At 46.4% G+C, this 24,429-nt stretch overlaps 2 protein-coding genes across 2 annotated transcripts; both read left to right on the plus strand.

The window, feature by feature from the left end:
- The first annotated feature begins 927 nt into the window (after positions 1 to 927).
- On the plus strand, positions 928 to 6,601 carry CDA (cytidine deaminase). Its single transcript, XM_053400511.1, has 4 exons — positions 928 to 1,913; positions 3,533 to 3,644; positions 5,120 to 5,177; positions 6,194 to 6,601. The coding sequence occupies exons 1-4, from the start codon at positions 1,748 to 1,750 to the stop codon at positions 6,305 to 6,307; spliced, it is 450 nt and encodes a 149-aa protein (XP_053256486.1). The 5' UTR covers positions 928 to 1,747; the 3' UTR covers positions 6,308 to 6,601.
- Positions 6,602 to 10,792: 4,191 nt separating this feature from the next.
- Positions 10,793 to 22,343, plus strand: PINK1 (PTEN induced kinase 1). Its single transcript, XM_053400503.1, has 8 exons — positions 10,793 to 11,288; positions 12,387 to 12,683; positions 14,639 to 14,742; positions 15,761 to 15,943; positions 17,142 to 17,305; positions 19,360 to 19,487; positions 20,699 to 20,935; positions 21,904 to 22,343. Exons 1-8 carry the CDS (start codon positions 10,938 to 10,940, stop codon positions 22,162 to 22,164), a joined length of 1,725 nt encoding a protein of 574 aa, XP_053256478.1. The 5' UTR covers positions 10,793 to 10,937; the 3' UTR covers positions 22,165 to 22,343.
- The last annotated feature ends 2,086 nt before the right edge of the window (positions 22,344 to 24,429 follow it).

The following is a 24,429-nucleotide window of genomic DNA, read 5'->3' on the forward strand; positions in this document are numbered from 1 at the left end:
CCTAGGGACATCCAAGGAACCTCCCCACGTTCCCTCTGAACTTCTGCCTGTCTCGTCTCTGAGAAAGCCCACAAACAGGTGAGGGGACACAGGACTGCAGAAGGGATGTAGCTCAGTGGCAGAGGGTCTGCTTTCCACACACAAGGTCCCGGGTTCAAGCCTCAGCATTTCCAGCTAGAGATTGGATTCCCCCCCCCCCCCCGCGCGCTTAAAGCCCTGGAGAGCTGCTGCCAGCTAATGTAGGTAGACCAGTAGGCATTTGCAGAAGCTTCCAATGCGGGAGGAGGTCCCTCAATAAAGCATAATGAAGACACGGGTTTATTATTCTTGCCATTCATTGGTTCGTGACTCCATTAGTCTGCAAGCTTCCCATATAGAGCAGGGAAAGCATGGCCCCCTGTCCTCAAAAAGGTGAGAAAGGGAGATAGGAGAAACTGCAGATGAATACTGGAGATTAGGATTGTTGCTTAAAGGACTGGGGGAGGCATGGCAGAAATTCATATTTGCATATGTTAATTTATATACAATGGTAGGAGTTTGGGGGGCTTGGGAGGGGGCTTCTGGTCCATACACATAGTTTTTAAAAGTTGCATTAAAAAAAAAACCCATCTGCAGTTGTGAAGAGATGCTACCAGTCAGTGTAGAGAATATTGAGTTAGATGGAGTCAGTAATAAGGCAGCTTCCTATTTGACAAGGGCTGTAGCTCAGCAGTAGAGCATCTGATTTGAATGCAGAAGGTCCCAGGGAACATATCCTGTCTGAAGAGCTGGTGCTACTCAGTGTAAACAATGCTGAACTAGACAAGAGCAACGGTCTTACAATGTATAAGGCAGCTTCCAATGGTTCCTGTATTATGTGTACGCACTGTCTCCCTCCCTCCCTCCCTCCTTCTTCCCTGGTGTTTTCTTCCTACCAGCATTCCACACCCATCTCCTTTGTTGCTATGGTGTTCTGTGGCTTGACACGTGACCTGCCTTCTCATCAGTCCACACACAAGTTCCCGGAGCCAGGCTCAGCGAATCTACAAACAAACTCACTTTTGGCACCCACAGAGGTGAAACAGGAGACGGAGGCTGGGCACCGCTGCTTCCCTGAACCAAGGCAACAGCTAAACCTTTCCAAACGCCCACAACAGCCACTTGGTTAAACAGAGGCACTGGAAGCCTAGCACATCGTTCCAGCATGAGCCCCAGATCTAACAGGCATCTGTCACTCCCGAGCGACTGTTGCATCTCACCATCATTCTGATTCTGTTGCAGGGACCTTTAAGTCACCACAGAACCAGAGCAGAGGAGGACAAAGGGGGCTGTCAAGAGAGCTAAGGAGCATGTGGGGACGTTGACCTGACCCATCCAACCTCGTTGGCCTTTGGCAGCAGCGATAATTTGGAAAACATGATTCCCAGAGAGAACATTTGCTGAGAAAGGGCAGGCAAATCCTCTCCCCCCCCCAACTGCACACAAACAATGTAGCTAGCTAAAGAGCAAAGATCGAAGCACTTCACTCAGAGAAAGCTGTTTTGCATTGCAAAAGAGGACAAGAGCTTGGCCGGGCACTTTTGCAGCAACAGATAGGTGCGCGCTGGTGCATTGCCTGTGGCACCTGTCAGAGGAAGACCCCAATTCTCCTCTAATGTGAATTAAAGGAAAGGTGAATCTCAGGGGTTGTGCCTGCACACACACTCCTGTCCCTGGGAGTGCGGCTTTTGCTGAGGGAGGCCCTGCCAGATACTGCCTCCACGTTGCAATGGCGCAACAGCACGGCGGCACTCCAAATCCTGCTGCACTGGGACCCGAACAGGTTCAACTCCTTTTGGCCACAAGCAAAGAAGCCAAGCGGTTTGCCTACTGCCCCTACAGCAACTACCCGGTGGGGGCTGCCCTCCTGACCTCCGATGGGAAGATCTTCTCTGGTAAGTGAAGGAAGACCCTCCTCTATGTGGCAGCCATGCCATGCATCCTTCTACTGAAGTCCATCTGGCTCAGTACTGTCCATTCTGGGTAGCAGTGGCACTCCAAAGCTTCAGACAAGGAACCTTCCCTTGCCCTACCCTCTGGGGATTTAACTTGGGGCCTGGTAGTAATGTATTTGCAGGGTATTTGGTTCAAGTCTGGTTGAAAGATCCAGAACCCTCAGAACTGGCTGGGGTGGCATGCAGGTCGCCTGGTCTTCTCCATTGTGCCGAGGTGCACTGCATTTTCTGCTTAAATCCATGCTGTTATTTCTACATTTGCATTGATGCTCACAATTCACAGCTGCAATTTTGCATACCCTTGCCTGCCCTCTGTTTTGGCAGCAGCCTTTCAAACAGAAGATGCCTTCAGACAGAGCAATGCCTTCAGTAAAGTAGAACACATGGCCACCCCCCGAAAAGCACATTGCATGCCTCAGTTCAGTAATCTTACAACAGCCCTAGGGACGCGGGTGGCGCTGTGGGTTAAACCACAGAGCCTAGGACTTCCCGATGAGAAGGTTGGTGGTTTGAATCCCCACGACGGGGTGAGCTCCCGTTGCGCAGTCCCTGCTCCTGCCAACCTAGCAGTTTGAAAGCATGTCAAAGTGCAAGTAGATAAATAGGTACCGCTCCAGCGGGAAGGTAAACGGCGTTTCTGTGTGCTGCTCTGGTTCACCAGAAGCGGCTTAGTCATGCTGGCCACATGACCCGGAAGCTGTACGGGGGCTCCCTCGGCCAATAAGCGAGATGAGCGCCGCAACCCCAGAGTTGGCCACGACTGGACCTAATGGTCAGGAGTCCCTTTACTCTTTACCTTTTACAACAGCCCTATAAAGCAGGGCACCAGTATTATCCCTTATATTGCGGGTGGAAGAGCACTGAGGCTTTGCCGGAATAGCCATCATGCCGCCTGTTTGATGCTATCGGACTCCCAACTCCCATCAACCTCAGCAAGCATGGCTAATGGTCCAGCTACATCTGAACAGGTTGGGCCGAATGCCTCATTGTGAGTTCTTGGGAGCAGTGAGGTTTGAAATGGGAAATAAACCCACAGTACTGATGATTCATCATCATGTGTTTTGAACCAGAACTTTTCTTCTACAGGGGTTAGCCAGTGGACTGTATAATCAATGAACCAGAACCACTGATATCACTCAGAGTAAAAAGTGAATGAATTTGACAATACTTAATGAACCAGTTCAGGTTCTAACTGTGGTTTCTGTAAGAGGTATCAAAGATCGATTGGCAGAAATGGTTTGATTTTTTTTAATCCAATCAATTTTTTTTTAATATATATATAAATATGATCAGGAACTGGCTCCTTAGTTCCCCAGAACCATTCCCCGGCCCTTGACCCTTAGTGAATTTTTAATTCCTGTCAAACTGACAATGTTCTTTTCCCTCCCAAAAGCTGACCTGCAAGCTCTCCAATTCCATAAGCAATGGAATGTTCTGTGATGCCTCAACAGTTCAGTCAATCCATGATGAGGCCTTGCTGCCATGAGTACAATATACTATAGATATGGATTCTAAGGCTTTGTCACGAGAGATTTTAACCCATCTTGTGCTTTCTTCAGGTTGCAACATTGAAAATGCATGTTACCCGCTGGGCGTGTGTGCTGAGCGTACGGCGATCCAGAAGGCAGTGTCAGAAGGGCATACAAAATTTCGAGCTATAGCTATTATTTGGTAGGTATTGTTCCTATCCTGCTTTCTTGGTAAACAAGCAGCCTTGGGAGGATTTGCATCCTGGAAGGTGGGCTATAAATAATTGCTGTCAGCTAGTGGCTTTATCTGCACTAAGCAGCGTCTCACCACTTCAAACAGCTATGGTTTTCCCCAAAGAATGCTGGAAACTGTTGCTTTTTAAGAGTGCTGAGAGTTATTAGGTGACCCCTATTCCCCTCAAAGAGCTGCAGTTCCCAGCATTCACCAGGAAGAGGGATTGATGGGTGAACTTCTCTGGAAATTGTTACTCTGGGAAGGGAATAGCTTCCTAACTACTCTCAGCACCAAGCAACAAACTACAGTTCTCAGATTCTTGGGTGGAGGGCAGGGGGGGAAGTCATGACCATTTAAGGTGGTTTGATGCTGCTTTAAATAAGGAATGCAGAAGGGGCCAGACAGTCAGTTCACTACATACACTAAGTCTTAAATGCTATGGATTTCTTGACCTTCTTCCCCTTCCCCTGGCCTTCTGTTGAGACCTGTGGTGAGAGAACTGGTGGGACAAGAGACCAGGGCTGGAGAAACTCAAGCCCAAGGGCCAAATGTGTGTCTGTTTGGCCCCATGGACCCTCCCCACCCCCCTCTCACCTGCTCTGTACCCTTCTCAGGTGCTTTCGCATGACAGGAAAAGACACCAAGAAGGTGCAAAGCAAGAAAATAACATTGAAATGATAAGCTTTTTCCACAAGAAGCAGAATGAAGGAATACATGGGTTTTTGTTGCTCTTTTCTAGGAGGTCTAGGGATGGATCTACACAAAGGGAAAAAACCAATATAAATAAGTCAGAAATTAAATCGTTATAACAGAAGGAAAAAACCGCTATGGAAAATCACTTAGATTTTTTTAAAATCTCTGGTGCCATCTGGTGTTGCAGGTTTATAACACATTCAAAACGCTGTTTGTTGACTAATGTAGCTGAGTCCTAGGCCTAGATCCGACTGTAAGAGCAGTTTGACAATAGAACCAATTTTCTAGAGAGGTGGTGAGCTCCCCTTGCTGGGACCACCTGTTGGAGATGCCCAAGCATTGTGCAAGGGGTGGACTAGATGGCTTTCAGTGCCCCCTCCAACTCTGGGTGCCTTCAGATTTGCAAATGGGTTGCTGGGGCATTACAACTGGGTTATGAGCAATAGGCTCCTTTTTGAACCTATCAGATTTTATCCTTCTTTTAATCTGGATTAAACCAGGTTTCCGCATGGGGCAGGGGGAGAATTGGACTGGCAATTGATGATGCTGTGGTGGTGATATGGATGCTGGAAAAACCTTGTGGTCAGTGGACACCGGTCTGGAAGCCACCCAATGATCTGGGAAGTGTGTCTTGTTCTGACTTCATTATTTTTTCAACTTGAATCTTTCACCATATTAGCATATTTTGTAGACAGCCTCCTCTGCTATGAGCGAGACTCCTGAACTCTACTTTTATTCTGCTCCAACAGCAACAGCCAAGAAACCTTCGCGGTGCCCTGTGGGGCTTGCAGACAAGTGCTCAGAGAGGTAAACAGACCTCTCCTTTAAACCTCATACCCTTCTTTGCCATTGTCACACGAACACACCAGAACCAAAGGACAAGAGATCCCTCCTGTGGAAATGACTTGCTTCCTTTAAGCCAGAGAAGCATTAAAGCAGTGATGGCCACACTTGGCCCTCCAGCTGTTCATGGACCACAATTTCCATCATCCCTGACCACTGATCCTGTTAGCTAGGGATGGTGGGAGTTGTAGTCCCAAAACAGCTGGAGGGACAAGTTTGGCCATCACTGCATTAAAGAGAGAGGGGGAGTCTTAAATTGGGGAGAGGGGGCAGGCCTTCTAATATAAAGATCAGAGTCCATACTTAAGAACTGGAAAGTGGCCAATATCACACCAGTTTTCAAAAAGGAATCCAGGCTGTTCTAGGCCGATTTCCTGAATGCCTCCTGTATCAGAGGTGCTATACCTCTTTGTACCAGGTGTTGAGTGCTACTGCACTCAGGTGCTGTATGGTCTTCCCATTGGGGAAACTGACTGGCCACTGGGAGAATACAATACTGGGCTAAACGGGCCTTTGAGCTGATCCAGTTTCAAGCTAGCATCCATCTGTCTTGAGAGACAATGGAAGAGGGCACCTTCAGGGGGTAAAGTCTAGCCACTGAAGAGTTATACTGCTGTGGCTTTAGAGACCAATATGGGAGAGAAATGTTTTTATTGCAAGTTGAGTAGATAAAGGCATCCGATTTTGCTGCTACAGGTGCACCATGTCGTTTATTCTCCAGCTTCGGTGCTCCTTATGCTCTAACTTGTTTCCTAAACTCGCGTCCCCAGCTGTTTTTGGACTACAGTTCCCATCATCCTTGACCACTGGTCCTGCTAGCTAGGGATGATGGGAGTTGTGGTCCAAAAGCAGCTGGAGACCCAAGTTTGGAAAACTCTGTACTCACTCAGTGAGAAGGCACACTTTGGGGTAGAAATGCATCAGATTGTGCTATAAGACAACCATCTCGTGGGATTTCTTTTTTTTAAACCCTTATCTAGTTCGGCAAACATTGGGAGATCTTCTTGGCCAAGGCAGATGGGACACACATTCAGAAGACTTTGGAGGACTTGCTGCCTTTCTCCTTTGGACCAGAAGACCTGAAGATGGTCTGAAGAGCACAAGAAACAACCCACAGAGGCTTTGGTGACCTTAATGCTCCCTGCATGATGGACAGAGTCCTTTTATATATTTCAAAGCTATTGCAGATTCAGATATTCAGTTCAAATGCGATTCCTTTAGCCCATCCTGCACATTCAGGGAGGGAGCTACTTTGGAAGTCACCCGGCTAAGAGCGATATTTATGAAAGCAAGGAATGGTAGAGCATGAGACTCTTAATCGCAGGGTCATGGGTTTGAGCCACACCTTGGGTGAAAGATGGGGTTGGACTAGATGACCCTTGGTGTCCCTTCCAGAAATCCTTTTGCAGCTTAATGCCCTGCTTTACAGAAGTGGCTTCCCCCACGAACTCTCCCCTAAAAAAGGAGATGGCTTCATCTCAATATATGCATTGCTAGCATGCACTTCTCCAGGTGGAAGACGGAAAGATGCCTTAGACCAAATCAGACCATTGGTCTACCTAGCTCAGAACCGTCTCTACACTGACTGGCAGTGGCTTGCCAAGACTTCAGACTTTTTCAGCCCTACTTGGAGATTTTGAGGATTGAAACTGGGACCTTCTGCATGCCAAGCAGATGCTCTACCATAGCTTCTTTAGGAGAAACTATGGTCCTCCTCCAAAATATAAAAAAATATCCCGGTCCTCATGGTTCTCAATAAAGAGTTGATTTAAACAGGAACACATGGGTTCATCTAGCTTAGTTTTGTTTCAAGCTCTGTCCCGAGATTTCAGGTGGCCCTACCTGGAGATGCCAGGAATTAAACCTGGGACCTTCTGCAAGCAAAGCAGATGCTTCACAGCTGGGGTGCAGCTCTTCCTCAGAAGATGTGGAAAAGGCTGGAGAGGAGGGGGACTTCTAGGGCTGGGGGCTCAACCCTTATGTCTAGAATTCTAGACAATCCCTTTTCAAAAAGCACTTTTCTTTTCTCTGCGACACCCCACTCTTTCTTACAAGAATCAGAAGACAGTCATGGTCAACAGACTTAGGATCTCAAAGCTATGGCACACAATGAAAAAGGGATGGGGAGGGAGAAATGAAGTGCCTAAGCACCAGCTCTTAAAGCTGCAGTGTTAAAAGGTGTGCGTCTGAACCCATATGCATGTCTAGGACTCACGTGTATTCAGTGACTGAAATCTTTTGCTCCCAATATATATAATTTGATTGATTTTCCCATTTTAACCCATTTATACCAATTATTTCCACATCAATACAATTTCATTTAAGTGGTTTCCTGCATGCCATTCTTGCCATTCCTGCATGCCATTTATTTGCTTTTGTCAAGATAATTTTGTGTGTTTTACTTACGTACAGGGACATCCTTGCACCCGTAAAACACGACACAAAAAGAACTGTAATCATGTGTGCTGTTACATCGGCAATGCTTTTCCCACCAGTATTTCAGCACTGCCCTGGGGCCCAGCATTTTCCAACCTAATGCCCTCCCATAATATGCCTTTTACATATGACTTGTATTCACTTCTGTTTTTGTTGCGATATTAAAAGAGTGAAACTTGACAAATATCTCCATGCCTGGCTTTATTCAGATACGGCTTGTAAAGAGTCATTCTTGCAGGTGCACAGCCTTTTTAGCATTTGGGAAATCAGCACGGGGCGGAGTTCTGAAACATCCAGAGGGCACCAGGTTGGCGAAGGCTGCCGTAATGTGCAATCACTGATGGGAGGAGGCTGGATGGGACGGTGCAGAACAACTGAAGGAAGTCAGCTGCAGAATTAATGTCAGGAACATTCCTTCTTAAATTGGAATTTGGGCACAAACCCACAGCACCAGGAAGGTTGAAAGAACAGAAGCTAGGGAATCCTTTTGTCCCTGCCTTTCTAGTGTAATAGGAATTTTATGGTCTTAGATATATGGTAATGTTCATAAGCGTACCAACCAAGCACGTACATAGATCAGCACAGGAAGACCGACCTGGAACCATTTTGATTCCTAAACTGAGCAAATGTTTTCTCTGCAAGGTCAAAGTGGGAAACCTCACCATTGTCTCTTTCCTCACAAATCCTATCTTAAGGGCACATTTAAGATATGAATAGGGTGTGAGCCTATGACCTGGCCCAGGAACTAAGTATTTATCATTACAAAATACTGGCCACGTTACCCAGGCAATCCAATCAAGTAACCTGCCAGACAGGAGATAAACAACGGCAGGAGAAAAACAATATTCAAATTTCTGTTTAGACCGCCTTTTCTGTGATGTAGGTATGATGTATCTGAGGGGTGGCCTTAGGTTACACCCCTTCTGTGATGTACGTATGATGTTTCTGCGGGTGGTCTTGATCTAAAGGGTGGCAATTTCAAAAGTCTTTATAAGGCCTTGCGCGCCATTGTTCTGGGTTCCTCCTCCTCTCCTGCGGATGAGGGGAGCACCCTGTGGCAACAGATCAATAAAGATCAAGCTTACTTGCTGCTTTGCTTCTCAATATTCTCTGGTTGGCCTCTGTTATTCTCTCCTACCAATAGGGAACCTATGTAAGGACTCTATATGGGCTCTTGGATACCCCATAAGGGAAAAGGGCAATTTTTGTTTACAACACTAGTAGTGCGGAAATCAAGATTTTGTTCCCCGGTTCCCCACCACCTCTTCTTCATTTGGGCTCTGCTTTTCTTAACTCTTGTTTTTAATTTGCTCCGTTTTTAATTCTCGCACGTGGGAAGAAAGGAGTGTAGCGCTATCCGTCCCAAGAGCAATATTTTCCTTTACGGGTTTCCTGTTTTCGACTCCACAAAATTCTATCAAGGGCAACACAATGAGCTTAATTCTCCAATAATTAAAGACTGTTAGTTACAGGCTGCTCTAAATGTAGCAAGAGAACAAAAGCACCTTCAGCCAGCATTAATTCCATGGCTCCGCTCCAATCAAAACGGAACAAAATTGCTGTGTTTTTGCTACAGTTATGTAACAGAGGAGGGCAACATAATTTAAAGGCACACAGCCCTTAAGGCGTTCCCATCACAAATTCCTGCGTGCAGAAATAGGTCAGGCTCCTCATACCTAAGGGACTACTGTCTCCCGAAGGTACCGCCCAAATGCATTGAGATATATTGCGGTGGTCTTGTTTGCCATTTTGTTGTGGTTGTTTGCAACTCCCTGCTATGAGAAATCTGCTTGCTCTCTTTCCTTATGGCCTTCCCACCCAAATTATGGGCTTCCTGGATAGATCTGGCCAGCCACTGGCTTGCTTCACACACCAAATCTCTCTCTTAAAATCTATATGGTGCAAAGAGTACTATTGACTTTTCCCCACCACAGATTAAGACCAGAAAAATCAACAGGTTAAAATACTCAAAATCCTTCTCTCTCTGTGTGTAGGTGCATTCTGCAATAGCTCAACAGTACTCTTGTCCACCACTGCCTACGAATAAATTGGCAAGAGCAGGTGGCAGCAATACACAGTATCACATAATGTGCAATAAATCAAATAACAACGGGCAGATTAAGTTAGGAACAGCCAACAGGTTAAAAAAGAAAGAAACCAAGGACACCCTTAAAACATTCAGAACATACCAATATGTAATATAGGCTGCACTCGGCACATGCTCAACGGCACAAGGACCAATACAAGCACATGAAACGGGGGAGCAATCCTCCCCCCATTGAATGTGCTTGTGTTTCATTTGTTATTATGTTATACATTTTGTGTTTTTATACTGTAAACTATCCCATGATCCTCGGATTAGGGGGTTTATAAGCTTCATTATATACCTTTAGGCGCCAGGCAAAAAAGTTACTTTTAACCAGGCACTTAGGTTGTTTTGATTGACATCCTATGCCCTTTGAAAATGTGGTGGCTTAGGGGGGGAGGTATTGGGTTTACTGTTTTTATTTTGATTATATATTTTGCGGTTTTATATTCTGATTTTGTTCTGTGAACCACCCTGAGACCTCCAGGTATAGGGTGGGGGGTGTGTATATTATTATTATTATTATTATTATTATTATTATTATTAAATAAATAAAGTTGAATAGTAATAATATATAATAATTACTTATTTTTATTTATTTAAATTATTATTAAGTATATTATACATTTTTATTAATTATATATTATTAATTTAAATAAATAAATAAAAATAGTTAAATAGTAATAATATATAATATAATTATTTAATTACTTATTATATATTTAAATTATTGTTATTTTATTATACATTATTATTATTATTATTATTATTATTATTATTATTTGTTTTTATTATTGCTTGTTAGCCGCCCTGAGCCCGGCCTTGGCTGGGGAGGGCGAGGTATAAATATTATTATTATTATTGGATGAGAACAAACCACATAACAGCAGGAAGATTAAAGCCGCACGTTTTGATTTCAAAATATTAACAGCAATGGTAAAGATACTGTACTCGAAATATACCGATGTGTAACGCAGGTTGCACTCTGCACATGCCCGAGGGCAGGCTTGCCCTCTTCCCCTTCCACCACGGCCTAAGAATAAACAGGCCCTCCCGGTCGCGCCGCAGCCCCGCCTCTGCGGCGTCACAGTCCTGGCCGCAGCAGCAGCAACAACAACAACAAGAACCGCGAGGACGAGGCCAAGGGCAGCGGCTGCAGCTAGAGCAGCCCCGGGCCGGGCGTCTTGGGCAGCGGGGCGGAGATGGCACTTCGGCAGGCGCTGGGAAGGGGCGCGCGGCTGGGCCGGGGCCTGCTGTGGCGCTGGCTCGGGGGAGCGCCTCCCCCTCCTGCGCCGCCCAAGCCGGCCGCCTTTCTCGCCCGCCGCCCGCAGCAGCCGCCGCCGGCCCGCCCGGGCTTCTTGCGCGAGGCCGCGGCCCGGCTGGGCCTGACCGGCGGGCCTCCGTCGCCGGGCCTCCTGCTGTTCCGGCAAATGGCGCCGCGGGTCCCCCTCGGGCCCCGCCGCCTTGGGCTGGCCTTCGGCCTCGGGCTGGCCCTTCTGGAGCCGGCGCTGGCCGAGCAGAGGCAGGCGAGCGAGGCCTGTAAAGGCATCCAGGTAAGCGGGCTAGGCCTCGTTACCATGGCAACGGGGGCGGCCTTCAGCATAGATTTGGGACGTTTATATTTCCTTACCAACTCCGTCCCACACTTCCTTCCATAGGTGGTTGGTTGGTTGGATGGAAGTTGCTTTCGGCAAAATAAAGCGACTAACAAATTTAGTAAATAATAATAATAATAATTGATTGCATTTATATGCCCCTCTTTTTCTGCAAAGAGCTGAAGGTGCCATACATGGTCCTCCCCATCTCTTCTTTTAATCCCAACAACCACCTTGTGGTGGGGTAGGTTAGGTTGAGAGGCAGTGTCTCCCCCATTGGGGTTTGCGGCTTGAAAAGGAATTTGAACCCATACCTCCCAGATCCTTAAAGGTAAAGGGACCCCTGACCATTAGGTCCAGTTGTGACCGACTCTGGGGTTGCGGCGCTCATCTCGCTTTACTGGCCGAGGGAGCCGGTGTACAGCTTCTGGGTCATGTGGCCAGCATGGCGAACCAGAGCAGCTCACGGAAATGCCGTTTACCTTCCCACTGGAGTGGTACCTATTTATCTACTTCCACTTTTATGTGCTTTTGAGCTGCTAGGTTGGCAGGAGCAGGGACCGAGCCCCATCGCGGGGATTTGAACCGCCAACCTTCTGATCAGCAAGTCCTAGGCTCTGTGGTTTAACCCACAGCGCCACCCGCGTCCCAGATCCTTAGTCGGACACTAATCTCAGAGGGGGGTTTGGGGGGAGGGGTCCACAACTTCTAGTGTTTCTCTGTCGCTTTCTCCACACTGCATAATTTTATAAACTTCTATCATATATCTTGTCTTACTCGCCTTTTCTCTAAGTAAAAAAAGTCCCCAAAGCTGCAATATTTCCTCATAGGGAAGAGACTCCATCCTTTTGGTTGCCCTTTGCTGAACTGTCTCCAGCTCTTACCTTTTTAAAGGTGAGACAACTAAAACTGTACACAGTATTCCAAATGCGGCCACACTGTCTCACCTCTCCTTCTGCAGGAGCTGCTTGGAGCCGACTGAAAAGCACTGTTATCATAAGCGTAATATTGTGATTTGCATTTTCTCTTTTGTTGTTGTTGTTTTCCCCCATCCAGACAATATTTATCCAGAGGAACAAACCTCAGAAAGAGCCCCTGGGCTTATTCCGCCAGCAAGGCTTCAAATTGGAAGAGTATTCCATTGGACGATCTATTGGCAAAGGCTGCAGCGCAGCTGTGTATGAAGCAACCACCCCTTTTGCCATGCCTCACAAAGCAAGTTCGGAGCCAAAAGCTGATCATTTTGATCATTGCGATGGTTCAGATGCTCAGACTGGAGGGGAAAAGCTCTGCCAAGTTGGTTGTTGGAGAACTGGCTTCCCGCTGGCAATCAAGATGATGTGGAACATTTCGGTGAGGATCCTGTGTTTGGTTTGCTCCTCAGGTGTTGAAGGAAAGTGCATTGAAACCTCAGTCCAGTGGAGCAGTAATTGATGTTAATCTAAAATATGTCCTGCAAGAGCCAGCAGTTGCTACTGTGGTGTCAATTATTTCTTCTGAAAAGTGTGATAGGTTTCTGGGAAGAAGAAAAACATAATGAACAGCTTGATTGGGAACAAAACAACAGTAATGCAGCTCTCACAGTGAGCACAAGCAGCAGCATCAGAAAATGCAGTGTGCGGTAGCGGTGGAAATGGAGTGCTTTCTTCTTTTTCCTGCAGTGTTGGCTTTTAAAGAAATCCTTTAAAACCTTTGAGGAACATAATGCCAAACCACAGTGGCCAATCCTTACTCTGCCTGTGCACTCCCTCTTCCATCCCTTAACCATACTTATTCAGATTCCCTCCCTTCATTCCATATTCTTGGCAAAACATACTTTGCCGTGTTGCCCAAACCATGCAAACTAGTTTAGATAACCCAGCAAACAATGGTTTGACAAGAACTGGGGGAATTGCTGTCTTAAGGCTTTCTACATCAGGGTTCAGTAAATATGACTCTTAGAAGACATCTGAAAGCAGCCCTGTACAGGGAAACTTTTAATGTTTGAGGTTTTATAGTGTTGTTAGCATTTTGTTGGAAGCTACCTGGAGTGGCTGGGGAAACCCAGTCAGATGGGCAGGGTATAAATAGTAAAATTAAATTAAAATACGTGAGCAAGGGCAGTGGACATAAGCATTCTAGCTCCAGTCTGATGCCATTTCAGTCGTTCTTTAGTTCCAGAATGACTGAAAGGCTCTTTCCTCTGACCTCCCTTGTAGTAAGTAAGTAGGTATTCCCTATGCATAAGGGATTGTGTGTTTGTGTGAACCTGAGGCTCATTCATGTTATACCAGAAACCACTGTTTGGCGTTACTCCTGCACCAACCCACTGAATGGGAATTGGCCGGCAGATTAACAGAAAATAAAAACAAATTAAAAACGCGGTATCAAATATGATGCAGAAACAAACTACAGTAAAACTCAACAGCTGGGGCACAAATAGATGGGGACTGGCCCATAAAGATAGGCAGGTGGGTTATAATTTCTTTCCCCTGCCCACAATGTAGTTTAAAAAGTAACCGTGTTTGAGAGAAATTCTTGCAGGTGATGGGAACTGGAGATGTAGGTGTATTGAATTAAAATCGGCATAATTGTGTGCTGTTCACATCTTATCCCACCAATGTGTCCCTGATGAGTTTATAACTTGTGTGAGTTCTGGGCCTCATTAAAAGCCCTCCTACAATTAATTTGAAAAGAAGCCTCCTAACAGCTCCCTTTCCAGCCATTATTTTCTATCCTCTCTTCATTATTGTTATTACTGGGTTTCCTCATAGGGCTGTTTTGAGGATTGCAGAGATAATACATGTGACTCAGAGCCAAATATAAATATCATTGTTCCAATATTGGAACCCCCTTCTTTTTAAAACGCTGCTTTATGCTTCAAGATATTTACCATATCCTGCTAAGGGATTTATTTATTTATTTTGGGGAAAGGAGGGTGTTTGGGACCTTGCGTATTTTGTAGTCCCAGATTTCCCCACGTCCCTTCTTTTTATGATACACTGCATCAAAATGGGGATGGGTGGCTCAGAAATCGAATTCAGTACTTAATTCGTTCCGGAGGTCCATTCTTAACTTGAAACTGTTCTTAACCTGAAGCACCACTTTAGCTAATGGGGCCTCCCGCTGCTGCCGCTCCGCCAGAGCACGATTTCTGTTCCCATCCTGAAGCAAAGTTCTTAACCCAAGGTACTATTTCTGGGTTAGCGGAGTCTGTAACCTGAAGTGTATGTAACCTGAAGCGTCTTTAACCTGAGGTACCACTGTATTTAGATGAGGCAGCCTTCATTTGAACACAAGGAAAATAATTCATGTTTGTGCTCTTGCAGGCTGGTTCTTCAAGCGAAGGCATCCTCAACTCCATGTCACAGGAGCTTGTTCCAGCCAGCGGCTCAGCCTTATCTGGAGAATTTGGTGCGATCACTCCTCCCAGGTATAATTTGTTAATTTTAATGATGTAGGAGAGGGAGCTGATTCTAATGGGCGTTGTAATCCAACACATCTCAAGGGCACCAGTTTGGGGAAGGCTGTTTTAAGTACATGCAACTTAATTAAGATTGTAAGCTGCTCAGGGTGCAGACCTATTCTTTTATTAATATGCACAGTAATAATGCACAGCAGTAACAGTCCTACTATCCCTATCCTTGACTCATGTGTCCTTTCTTCTGTTGCTTTCCTCATTGTCTGTTTTATTTCATAAGCTCCTAGCAGCCAGAGACCTGTCTAGGTTGCCTTGGTAAATTGGAAAGGCAGCACAAGAAATAATAACAACAAAGTTTTGTGACACCTTAAAAACTAACAAATTTATTATGGCATAAGCTTTTGTGAACTAGAGTCTACTTGTTATTGTGGTTGGGGATGGAATTGTAAGTTCTACAATTCTAATAAAGATCTAACAAAGCAGATTCAAGTCAAAAAAAGCTTATATGCCATAATTTTAGTGGTTTAAGGTGCCACAGACTCTTAATCTTCATTGCAGCAAAAACAATAACATGGTTACCCTTGTGGAAATAATAGCAGTTGTTATGCAACAGTTAAAGCATATTGTTTGTAGTTATAAATGGGACCTTTGCCCAGGAGCAAAGTTCCAAACCTCTGGTCAGGCAGCCCATGGGTCATTTTTCCAGTATATGGTTGAAACTAGTCAGAGCCACAAGGATGTTGAAACAAAGATCAAGGCACAGCCCCCAATAGCTTAGCCATGCTTTGGCTATAATAGGACAATTAATACATTTTTATAGAGAACGGAGCAATCAATGACAAAAAATTATACCTGGCCATAGAAGAGCTGGGTTGAATGCAGCCTCTACTCTGGCCCAGAAAACATAATGGCCTACATTGCTGGGCTGTGAGAAAACACACCACTTAGAGATTGCAAATTCATTTTGCTAATTAAATCTGCAGTAGCAATGATAAGTGGTTGTAAGCGGTAACAAACTGTCTTGAAATAGGCAACTTGTCTTCGGGAAGAAGAGGCTGAAACCTCATCCAAATATAGTCCAGGTGCTTCGAGCATTCACATCACACGTCCCACTGCTTCCTGGTGCAACGGTGGACTATCCAGATGTTCTGCCCTCCACACTGAATCCCTCTGGAATAGGGCACAGCCGCACACTCTTCCTAGTGATGAAAAAGTAAGTTGGGAGAGAGCAGGGTGGTCCATGGATTGTATAGCTGCAAAGTGCATCTGGCGTCTAACCTTTATGGTTAGGGACAAAAGTTGATCCTCTGCTCCCAACAACAGTGATCGAGTGGCAAATGTGGTTTCCGAGCTCTCATCATCCCTGAGCATTGGCCATGCTGGCTGGGGCAAATGTGAGTTAGAGTCCAACAACTGTTGGGCCACGGGAAGGCTGGTATAGCTAAATGATTAGTTAAGATGCAAGACTGGAAGATGAAAGGTAAGGAAGAGAATCCACTTCCACTATCACCCCAATACACTGGAGCTTTCTACGGTTAATGCCTTTTTTAACCCACGAGAACTAGAAACTTGATTTTTTTAAAAGAAAGAAAGAAAATGAGGAAAGCAGAATTAGCTCCACATCATGTCCAGTTCCATCAAGGATGAGGCCATGGTGCGGTTTGGAGGAAGCTGGCCAGACAGTGAGCTGTAGCTGAAGCAGGGAGATGGGTCAAGAAGCAGAAAGCAAGGGTAGTCAGAAACAGGTCCTAGGAAAGAGTGCAGGGTGCTAATTGCTCTGAGCCATAATTTTCAGCAGTCATTTCAACAGTTTCTCTCTCTCTCTCTCTGTGTGTGTGTGTGTGTGTGTGTGTGTGTGTGAGAGAGAGAGAGAGAGAGAGAGAGAGAGAGAGAGAGAGAGAGAGAGAATGAGAATATTGGAGAAGAAAACAGCCCACACCTTTTACCTAGTGAAAGTTGACTTAATTTTCTGGTGATGTGGTGCATTTATTTCAAATACCCCATAGCAAAGGCACCTTCCCATGCTTTTTCAAGCTTTCTGCTGCTGTTGATGAGCAGCATCATGCCAGGGCCATCTCCCATTCCATGGTGACATTGTGAGGGAAAGTGGGCCCAGGAATTACTCAGGTCCTGCTTGCAGGCTTCCCATGGATGCCTGGACTAGATGGGTCTTTGGCCTGATCCAACAGGGCTCCTCATGTTGCCCTATACCACCAAAGCAAAGAAGGAGTTGGATGGGAGATGTCTCTGCTATCTAGAACTCCAAAAAACAAGCTCATTCCCACATGAAAATGATGTTCACTGCACCACCAAGGATGAAGAGAAAGCAATGTTCCCATTTTCAGCCAGATTTAGGTGTTGCTTCTGGAACCCCACTAATGAGCTGCCACTTCCTTGCTTGCTCCATCCAGCTACCCATGTACGCTGCGCCAGTATCTCTGTGACAGGAGCCCAGCTGCCCACCTGGGCACCATGATGATCCTGCAGCTACTGGAAGGGGTGGACCACCTCGTTCGACACGGAGTGGCTCACAGGGATTTGAAGTCTGACAACATCCTCGTTGAGTTTGACGCCGGTACGTAGCGCAGCTGCAAAACCTGTGCGTGTATCTGGTCAGGGAGAAGTGATGGGCAGGATCATTGTTCTTGGAATGGAGAAAACAGGCTGAGATCTTCAAAATGCTAGAGCAGTGCTAGAAAACCCTGGCATCAGGCTGCTCATCATCACATATCACCAGCAAAAAGCACTTCGGATGGGAGAAACCCAGCTTCGAATCGCTGCTGGGGCACACACCTAGGCTACCTCACAGGGTTGGTGTGATGATTAAATGACACAGAGAACTTGGTTGGAATGTCACCATACAAATGTCATAAACAATAATTGCAGGTGCCCTCTTGGAAGGGACACTCCCCATTATATGTCACACAGGATGTTCCAACTAGTCGTGGTGCTGCTGTGTCGCCCGGCTTAGAAGATGCATCTTTCTTGTACTTAGGTTATAGGCAACCCAGGAAGCTGCCTTTGCCTGAGTCAGACCATGTTTTGGGTCCATTGAGTCGAGCCAGTGTTGACTGGCGGTGGCTCTCTCGGGTCTCTGTCCGAGAGAGGTCTGTAAATGGAGATGCCAAAGATTCAACTAAAGATCTTTGACATGCGAAGCAAGTTCTCTGCCAGTCAGCGATGGCTGTTCCTAATGAGCCTAGGAAGCTGACTTACAATGAGTCTTTCCCTTGTTCCATCTAGCTCTATATTGGCTGCACTGGCTTCCAGCAGCTCTTCAGCATTTCCGACTGGGGTCTCTCTCCAGAGATGCTGGGGATTGAACCTAGGACTTTTATGTATGTTTGCAGAGTAGATGCTCTACAACTGAGCTAATACTTCAGTAACAAATGGGAAAAATGGAGTTGAGGAGAGCCCATTCTCTGTCCACTGAGGATCTTAAGCTGTCTCAGGCAGAAATGCACTAGGCTAGAGGAACGGATTCTTCCAGCCTTAAAATTAAATGTAGGCAAAGTGGTAATAGGAGCACCCAAAATGGCCTGACCATATTGGCTGCCCTCCAGTCCCGCAGTTGCAAATTGGTCGATGGGTTTTCTCCAGCTCCCTGATTTTGGACATCTGTGGTTTGCCTGGCTGCACAGCAGCAATTTCTGAAGTCCCAAAGTACAAATAGGCTAATAACTCAGTGCTTCGGGATCGTTAAGCAGTAGGTAATCCCAGGGCAAATTCATGCTCTGCTAGAGCCCAGAGTGCTTTTGGCCCACTGTCAGTTTCTGGCGTTGGATATGTTAATTACTCTCAGCCTGACTGAGACTCAAGTGGGCAGGAGACAAGTAAGGGCAAGCAGAGCAGAGTAATTAACGTCCGCAGTAGAAGCACATGCTCTGTTCCCTCTGAGAAACGCTTTGTAGCACGACGATGAGGCAGAAACTGCAGGGGAAAGATTTGGTCTTTAACGAAGGACGCAGCTAAAGGTGGCACCAGAAATCCTTGCTTTTGCATCTCCTGATGCAGAGTGTGTGCTTACTTGGTGAAGGGTGGTGGTGAATTAGGTTGGGAGCGTAGCACTGGTTTGGTGAGGCTCCCCACCTCAACCTTTTCCACTAAAAACCTTCATTATTTTTCAGTTTCTGAAAATGCATCCTTTATCCCTACCCCCAAGAAACATTCCATGCATATGTAACTATTGCAGTCAAATATTATGTAGGTTTGTAAACAGTTTAGAGTTGATTATAACAGCTAAGTGTCTTATGACCCCTTCCTGAACACTGCTATCAGAGAAAGCATTCCAGAACGAGATCCTCCCCACCCCACATGGGCCACATTTGGCAGGTGGATGGATGCGGTTGCCCACCTGTCAAAAATCTGATGCCACAGTGATGTCAGGTGGCCCATATTTGCATAGCGCTGTGCCCGGAAACCCCAATCAGCTGCCAGCATTTGCAAAGCACTGTGTTTGTAGTGCTGCTGATCAAACAAGCCGTGTCTAAACCTGCTCCACATGTGGTGTCATATATGCCCTTGAAGGAACCTTCCGGGCGGGGGGGTTACAGCCCTAGAGACTTGCTCCTGCTGGGCTGCTGTGTGTCTGTTCAGAATGTAACTCTGTTCCCTTGCCGTCATTTGCAGCTGGGTGTCCAGGGCTGGTCATCTCAGATTTTGGCTGCTGTTTGGCCGACAAAACAGTTGGCTTGAAACTTCCTTTTACCAGCTGGTATGTGGATCGTGGGGGCAACGGCTGCCTCATGGCACCAGAGGTAATTCATTCTCTCTCTCTCTCTCTCTCTCTCTCTCTCTCTCTCTCTCTTTCCCTTGGTATAATAGGGTTTGTGTTTTGTAACTTTAGTCGCTACCTTCCACACATTCATGTACCTGTGGTTTATTTTGGCTTTATTTTATGACTGTATTTGTTTGACAGTGATCTATAATTGTATATGGGCTATGTACATAGCCACCATTTCCCATTTGATAACCCTATCCTTTGCAGAATCTTGTACATATAACCTTTCCTTTTGAAAAATGATTTGTATTTTTTTTTAAGAACTACTCCAAATTAGATGTGCCTTTGCACTACACGTGCACATTTTAAAAATGCAGTTAGCTTCTGGGTTAGGCCGATAATTACCGTATTTTTCGCCCCATAGGACGCACTTTCCCCCTCCAAAAATGAAGGGGAAATGTGTGTGCGTCCTATGGGGTGAATGCAGGCTTTCGCTGAAGCCTGGAGAGCGAGAGGCATCGGTGCGCACCGACCCCTCTCACTCTCCAGGCTTCAGGAAGCTATCCACAAGCCTTGCAAGCCCGGCGGGAGTTCCCGCAGGCTCACAAGGCTTGCGGGCAGCAGCCTGCAGCCCCGGCGAGTGTCCGCAAGCCTTGCGCGCCCGGCGGGAGGTCCCGCCGAGCGCGCGAGGCTTGGCGCGGCAACCTGTTGCCCGAAGCACGGGGAGCCCTCCGGAGGGCTCCCCGTGCTTCGGGCGTCTGCAAGCCTTGTGCGCCCGGCGGGAGGTCCCGACGGGCGCGCGAGGCTTGTGGCGGCAGCCTGTCGCCCGAAGCATGCGGAGCCCTCCGGAGGGTGCCCCATGCTTCGGGCAGGTGTGCGCAAGGCTTGGGGCGGCAGCCGCGGCTGGGGGGGGAATAATTTTTTTTTATTCATTCCCCCCCCCCAAAAAAAAGGAGGTGCGTCCTATGGGCCGGTGCGCCCTATAGGACGAAAAATACGGTAAGGTGACCAAAGCGGGTATTGAGAAGCAATGTTATCCCTTCTGCCCCTGCTGTGCCAGAAGTGGCATTTTACCAAAAAGTATATGCCAGCTTCAAATTCTCTCCATGCCTCTCCTGATCCCATTAATTAGCAACCGCTCCTCCAAACAACAGCAAGCAATTTGCATTTAAAGAAATCTGCTGGGAGGCATTTAAAATTTGGCTGGCCTTGTCTGAAGGTTTGTTTTCCATATCTGTTTCCGGACAGGTGGTCACTGCGACCCCCGGCCCCGGGGTTGTGATAGACTACAGCAAAGCAGATACATGGGCGGTTGGGGCAATGGCATATGAGATCCTTGGTGCCCATAACCCCTTCTACAGCAAAGGGGAAGCCGCTCTGGAAAGCAGGAGCTATCAAGATAAGGACCTGCCGCCCTTGCCAGAAACTGTACCCCTGGAAGTGAGGAAGCTGGTTGGATTGCTGCTTCGGAGGGATCCGGCCAAGGTGAGAGTTGCTCTCTTCTTTTCACAAGGGCTTCCACGCCTCCCCACATCTTGCTTAGCAATGGCCATACAAGCCCAGAAGCCAGTAATCCTGCAAAAGACCCTCTGAATGAGACAAGAGGGCTGGGCTTCACCTGCCACCTTAGTACAGTCTAGGCAAATGGCTTTCGTTGGACCAGCTGTGGCTGATAAAATAATAGAGGATATGGTGCTTCCAGGAATCTTTGTCAAGAAGAATGAGTAGCTGGCATGCTCTTATAAGTAAATACATATATGCTCCAATTTCATTAAAATATCAAAGTGGTGTATGACAAGAAATGGCCGGGGTGGGGTGGGGAGGGGAGGACAGACAGAAATAAATATATACCCCCCCCCTCTCTCACACACACACACACACCAGAATCACAGATCACCATCTAAGAGTAGAAAAGATGTAGAAAAGGCAGCATAGAAGGTTTTCAGCAAATGTCCAAAAGTTAACATTGAGAACACCCACTGAGTCTCTTTTGGAAGAACATCGTACAAGACTGGGCCCAGGACACCGAAGGCTTGATTTAGTAACGGTATCAAATGAGTGCAAAGCTGACTATACAAACCTCTCCCATATCTTCTGAATTGTACACTTTTTAATTTTATTTTAAACAACTGGAAACTTAGGATGCTGCCTGAGGCCAGGTTAGACTGTTTGTCTAGCTAGCCCACCATGGCCTGTGTTCACACATCCTGATAAGCCAGGATTTGCTGGTTTACCATGGTTGATTGGGCTCAAACGGCATACAGTATCACCTTGCCTGTCTTTGAGTGCTTACTACAATTCTTCCCCTTCCCCCAGAGAATGTACCTCATTCCAATGGGGAAGTTAGCAAACAGAAACCAGAGAAAGGCACACCAGAGGTGCTCACCTGAATCAGGTTGGTAAAGCAAACTCCGCCATGCCTATGACTTTCCCCACCTCCTTTTGTATTTCAGAGGCTCTCTGCACGCATTGCAGCCAACGTCCTCCACCTGAGTTTCTGGGGTGGTGATACTCTTAGCCTGGAGGACCTGAGACCCGCCAAGATGGTTGGATGGCTTCTTCACCAATCACTCGCCACCTTATTGACAGATCGCTTTGGAGATGGAAGCAAAGTTGAAACAACGCTGAAGAGGTGCTTTCTGGCTAACCTGGAGTATGAAGATCTCTTTGAGGCGGCCGCCCTGCTCCACTCTTGGAGGAGCATAGTGCCGTGATGGGCTCAGATCTGCTCACAGCCATTGTGGACATTTCCTCTGATGTTCCACTAAAAGCATTTAAACTGGCTAAGCTACCTCTTCCTTGCTGGCCGAAAAAAAATACTGTAGGTAAGAAGCACTTTCTAGGGATTGGAGTGTTCTCATTGTAAATGTAGATTTGGTTTGGTTCTTCTGAACCGCCCCCCCCCCAAACAAACCTGATGTGGTCATTGCATTTGGCCAGCAAAAAAATTCAGGTTGATTGTGTTGCTTTGAAAACAGAGTAACTGGCTGCAATAGTTCCTTTTCAAGAATTGGGTCTCTGCTTCAAACATCTTAAGAGTCTCTGTTGAGAGGGGAGGTAGCATTGATGCAAACTAGATTTCCTCAACTTAGTGCCCTCCAGGTGTTTCCGAGGGGGATGATGGGAGTTGTAGTTTAAAACATCCAAAGGGCAGCAGATTGGGGAAGGCTGATACAAAATGTGTGCTTTTACTCTCTCTCAAAGCTGTTAATTTTTTGCCATTTTAAAACGTGATGAAACTACATTCTTTTCCCCCTCTGCTTAGATATCTGAGGGTGGTTTCATGCCAGTATTTTTCCGGGGGGGGGGGGAATGGAGAATCGAGTGCCCTTGGATTTACGAATTCAGTTGCCTCCATCTCTACTTTATCAGGGAAAACACATCAGACAGAAGCGGGTGGGACTGGGTCTGAAATAGCTTCTCCTGCCCCTTTTGACTGGAGTATTGCCCAGACAGCTCCTTGTTCATGCAGAGCCTTAGGAAAATGGGGAGGAGATTTTATTTCTCTTATTTCATAAAATAATTTGCACACTGCCCCTTGGTCCTCTTGTTGCATGTCAGGCTTTCACCCTCCAGATGTCTCCCAGCTCCCATTGGCCCCAGTAGCCAGCAGGGCCAGCAAGGGTTAGGAATGATAATAGTTGCTGCCTGGTAGTTGCTGCGGGAGCCTTCTGGAGGAGCGTTGCCATGGCACTGCTGCAACTGGTGGGAGGGAGGGAAGCAGCCCACTCCCAGCATCAAGGAATTCTTACCCGTCTTTGGATTCTTTTGTATGTGACCCATCCAAAGATCTGTTCCCCTGACAGAAAAAGTGATATATCACTTCTGGAGTTCCTTCCTACGGAAATGAAGAACGCAGGATTGGGAGCAGGGAAATAGAGAGGGGGGTAAAGGAAAAAGCCCCCCCTCTGTGAGCCTAGAAGGGGCCTTAGGAGTGGATGGCTCCTCTACAAGTTCCATGCACCCCAGCTGAAACAAAACCTCTATAGGATTGCTCTGTTGATCTTTCTTACTTAGTCCTTCTAGACTTCCCCAGGCAAAATGCATGTTAATTGTTCAATTGTTAATTAATCCGTGAATGAGCACAACAAGGAAAGTAAGGAAACTATTCTAGAGCCAAAAAGATAAACACGTTTAATCTAAACAGGGCACCTATAATATCTTGCAAGGGTCCTTAAACAAAGAGACAAGGCTACTTGAACTGTAATGAGCACACAAAAAACTCATTTAGATAAGGTTGTATATTTTGTGGATGCAGAGCTGAAGGGAAGAATATACCGGTCCCTGCCTAAGAGCCACTGGTGGCATGGATTTTGGGTTTGAGTATATATGTTGGTGTATATTATAGGCTATTGTAAATCACATTGAGATTGAAAGGCAGAATGTAATCTTCTAAATAATGGGCAGCTCACCTGTGCCCCCCACCCAAGGATGTTGGAGGCTGCAACATTTGGCCAGTGGTCAGGGGTGTTGAGAGCTGCAGTCCAGCAACAGCTGGAGGCCCAGAGATGCCTAATCCTTGTTATAGATAAGTGGGGGTGGGGAGTCTGTGTGAAGGACAAGAATGTTCTAGGGAAGCAAAGTGAAAGGAGGACTTAGAATCAGGAGGAGAAAGCACCTTCCATTTGGACTGGAGTACTTCCATATATTTTTTTGCTAATTGGGGTAGGAGCAGTGAAGGGTCATTTGCATTTAAGACATCCAAATATTCCACGTTTGATTCTTTTCTTTAAATTAAAAAAGAGAAGCATCACACCACTTTGATGATCCAGCTGGCAACAAAAAATTCTGTCCTTGCTTCGCCATCTCAATCACTTGCCTATCAAGGATTCCACATGTTTGCCTGCATGGAATTCCTGATCATTCATATCGACCAGGCCAAGCAGTTTAAAGGATGTTTAGTGGCACAGGACTTCTAATATATATATATATAATTTTTCAGTACTAGAAAGGAAGTTGATGGAATCCCAGACCACTCC

Source organism: Podarcis raffonei, chromosome 8, assembly GCF_027172205.1.
Source record: "Podarcis raffonei isolate rPodRaf1 chromosome 8, rPodRaf1.pri, whole genome shotgun sequence".
Lineage (NCBI taxonomy): Eukaryota > Metazoa > Chordata > Lepidosauria > Squamata > Lacertidae > Podarcis > Podarcis raffonei.

Coding starts and splice junctions, on each gene's coding strand:
- CDA (XM_053400511.1), top strand. CDS start 1,748: ATGGCGCAACAGCACGGCGGCACTCCAAATCCTGCTGCACTGGGACCC. Junction 3,645..5,119: donor CGAGCTATAGCTATTATTTG/GTAGGTATTGTT, acceptor CTGCTCCAACAG/CAACAGCCAAGAAACCTTCG. Junction 5,178..6,193: donor GCAGACAAGTGCTCAGAGAG/GTAAACAGACCT, acceptor ACCCTTATCTAG/TTCGGCAAACATTGGGAGAT.
- PINK1 (XM_053400503.1), top strand. CDS start 10,938: ATGGCACTTCGGCAGGCGCTGGGAAGGGGCGCGCGGCTGGGCCGGGGC. Junction 12,684..14,638: donor AGATGATGTGGAACATTTCG/GTGAGGATCCTG, acceptor GTGCTCTTGCAG/GCTGGTTCTTCAAGCGAAGG. Junction 17,306..19,359: donor CCTCGTTGAGTTTGACGCCG/GTACGTAGCGCA, acceptor CGTCATTTGCAG/CTGGGTGTCCAGGGCTGGTC.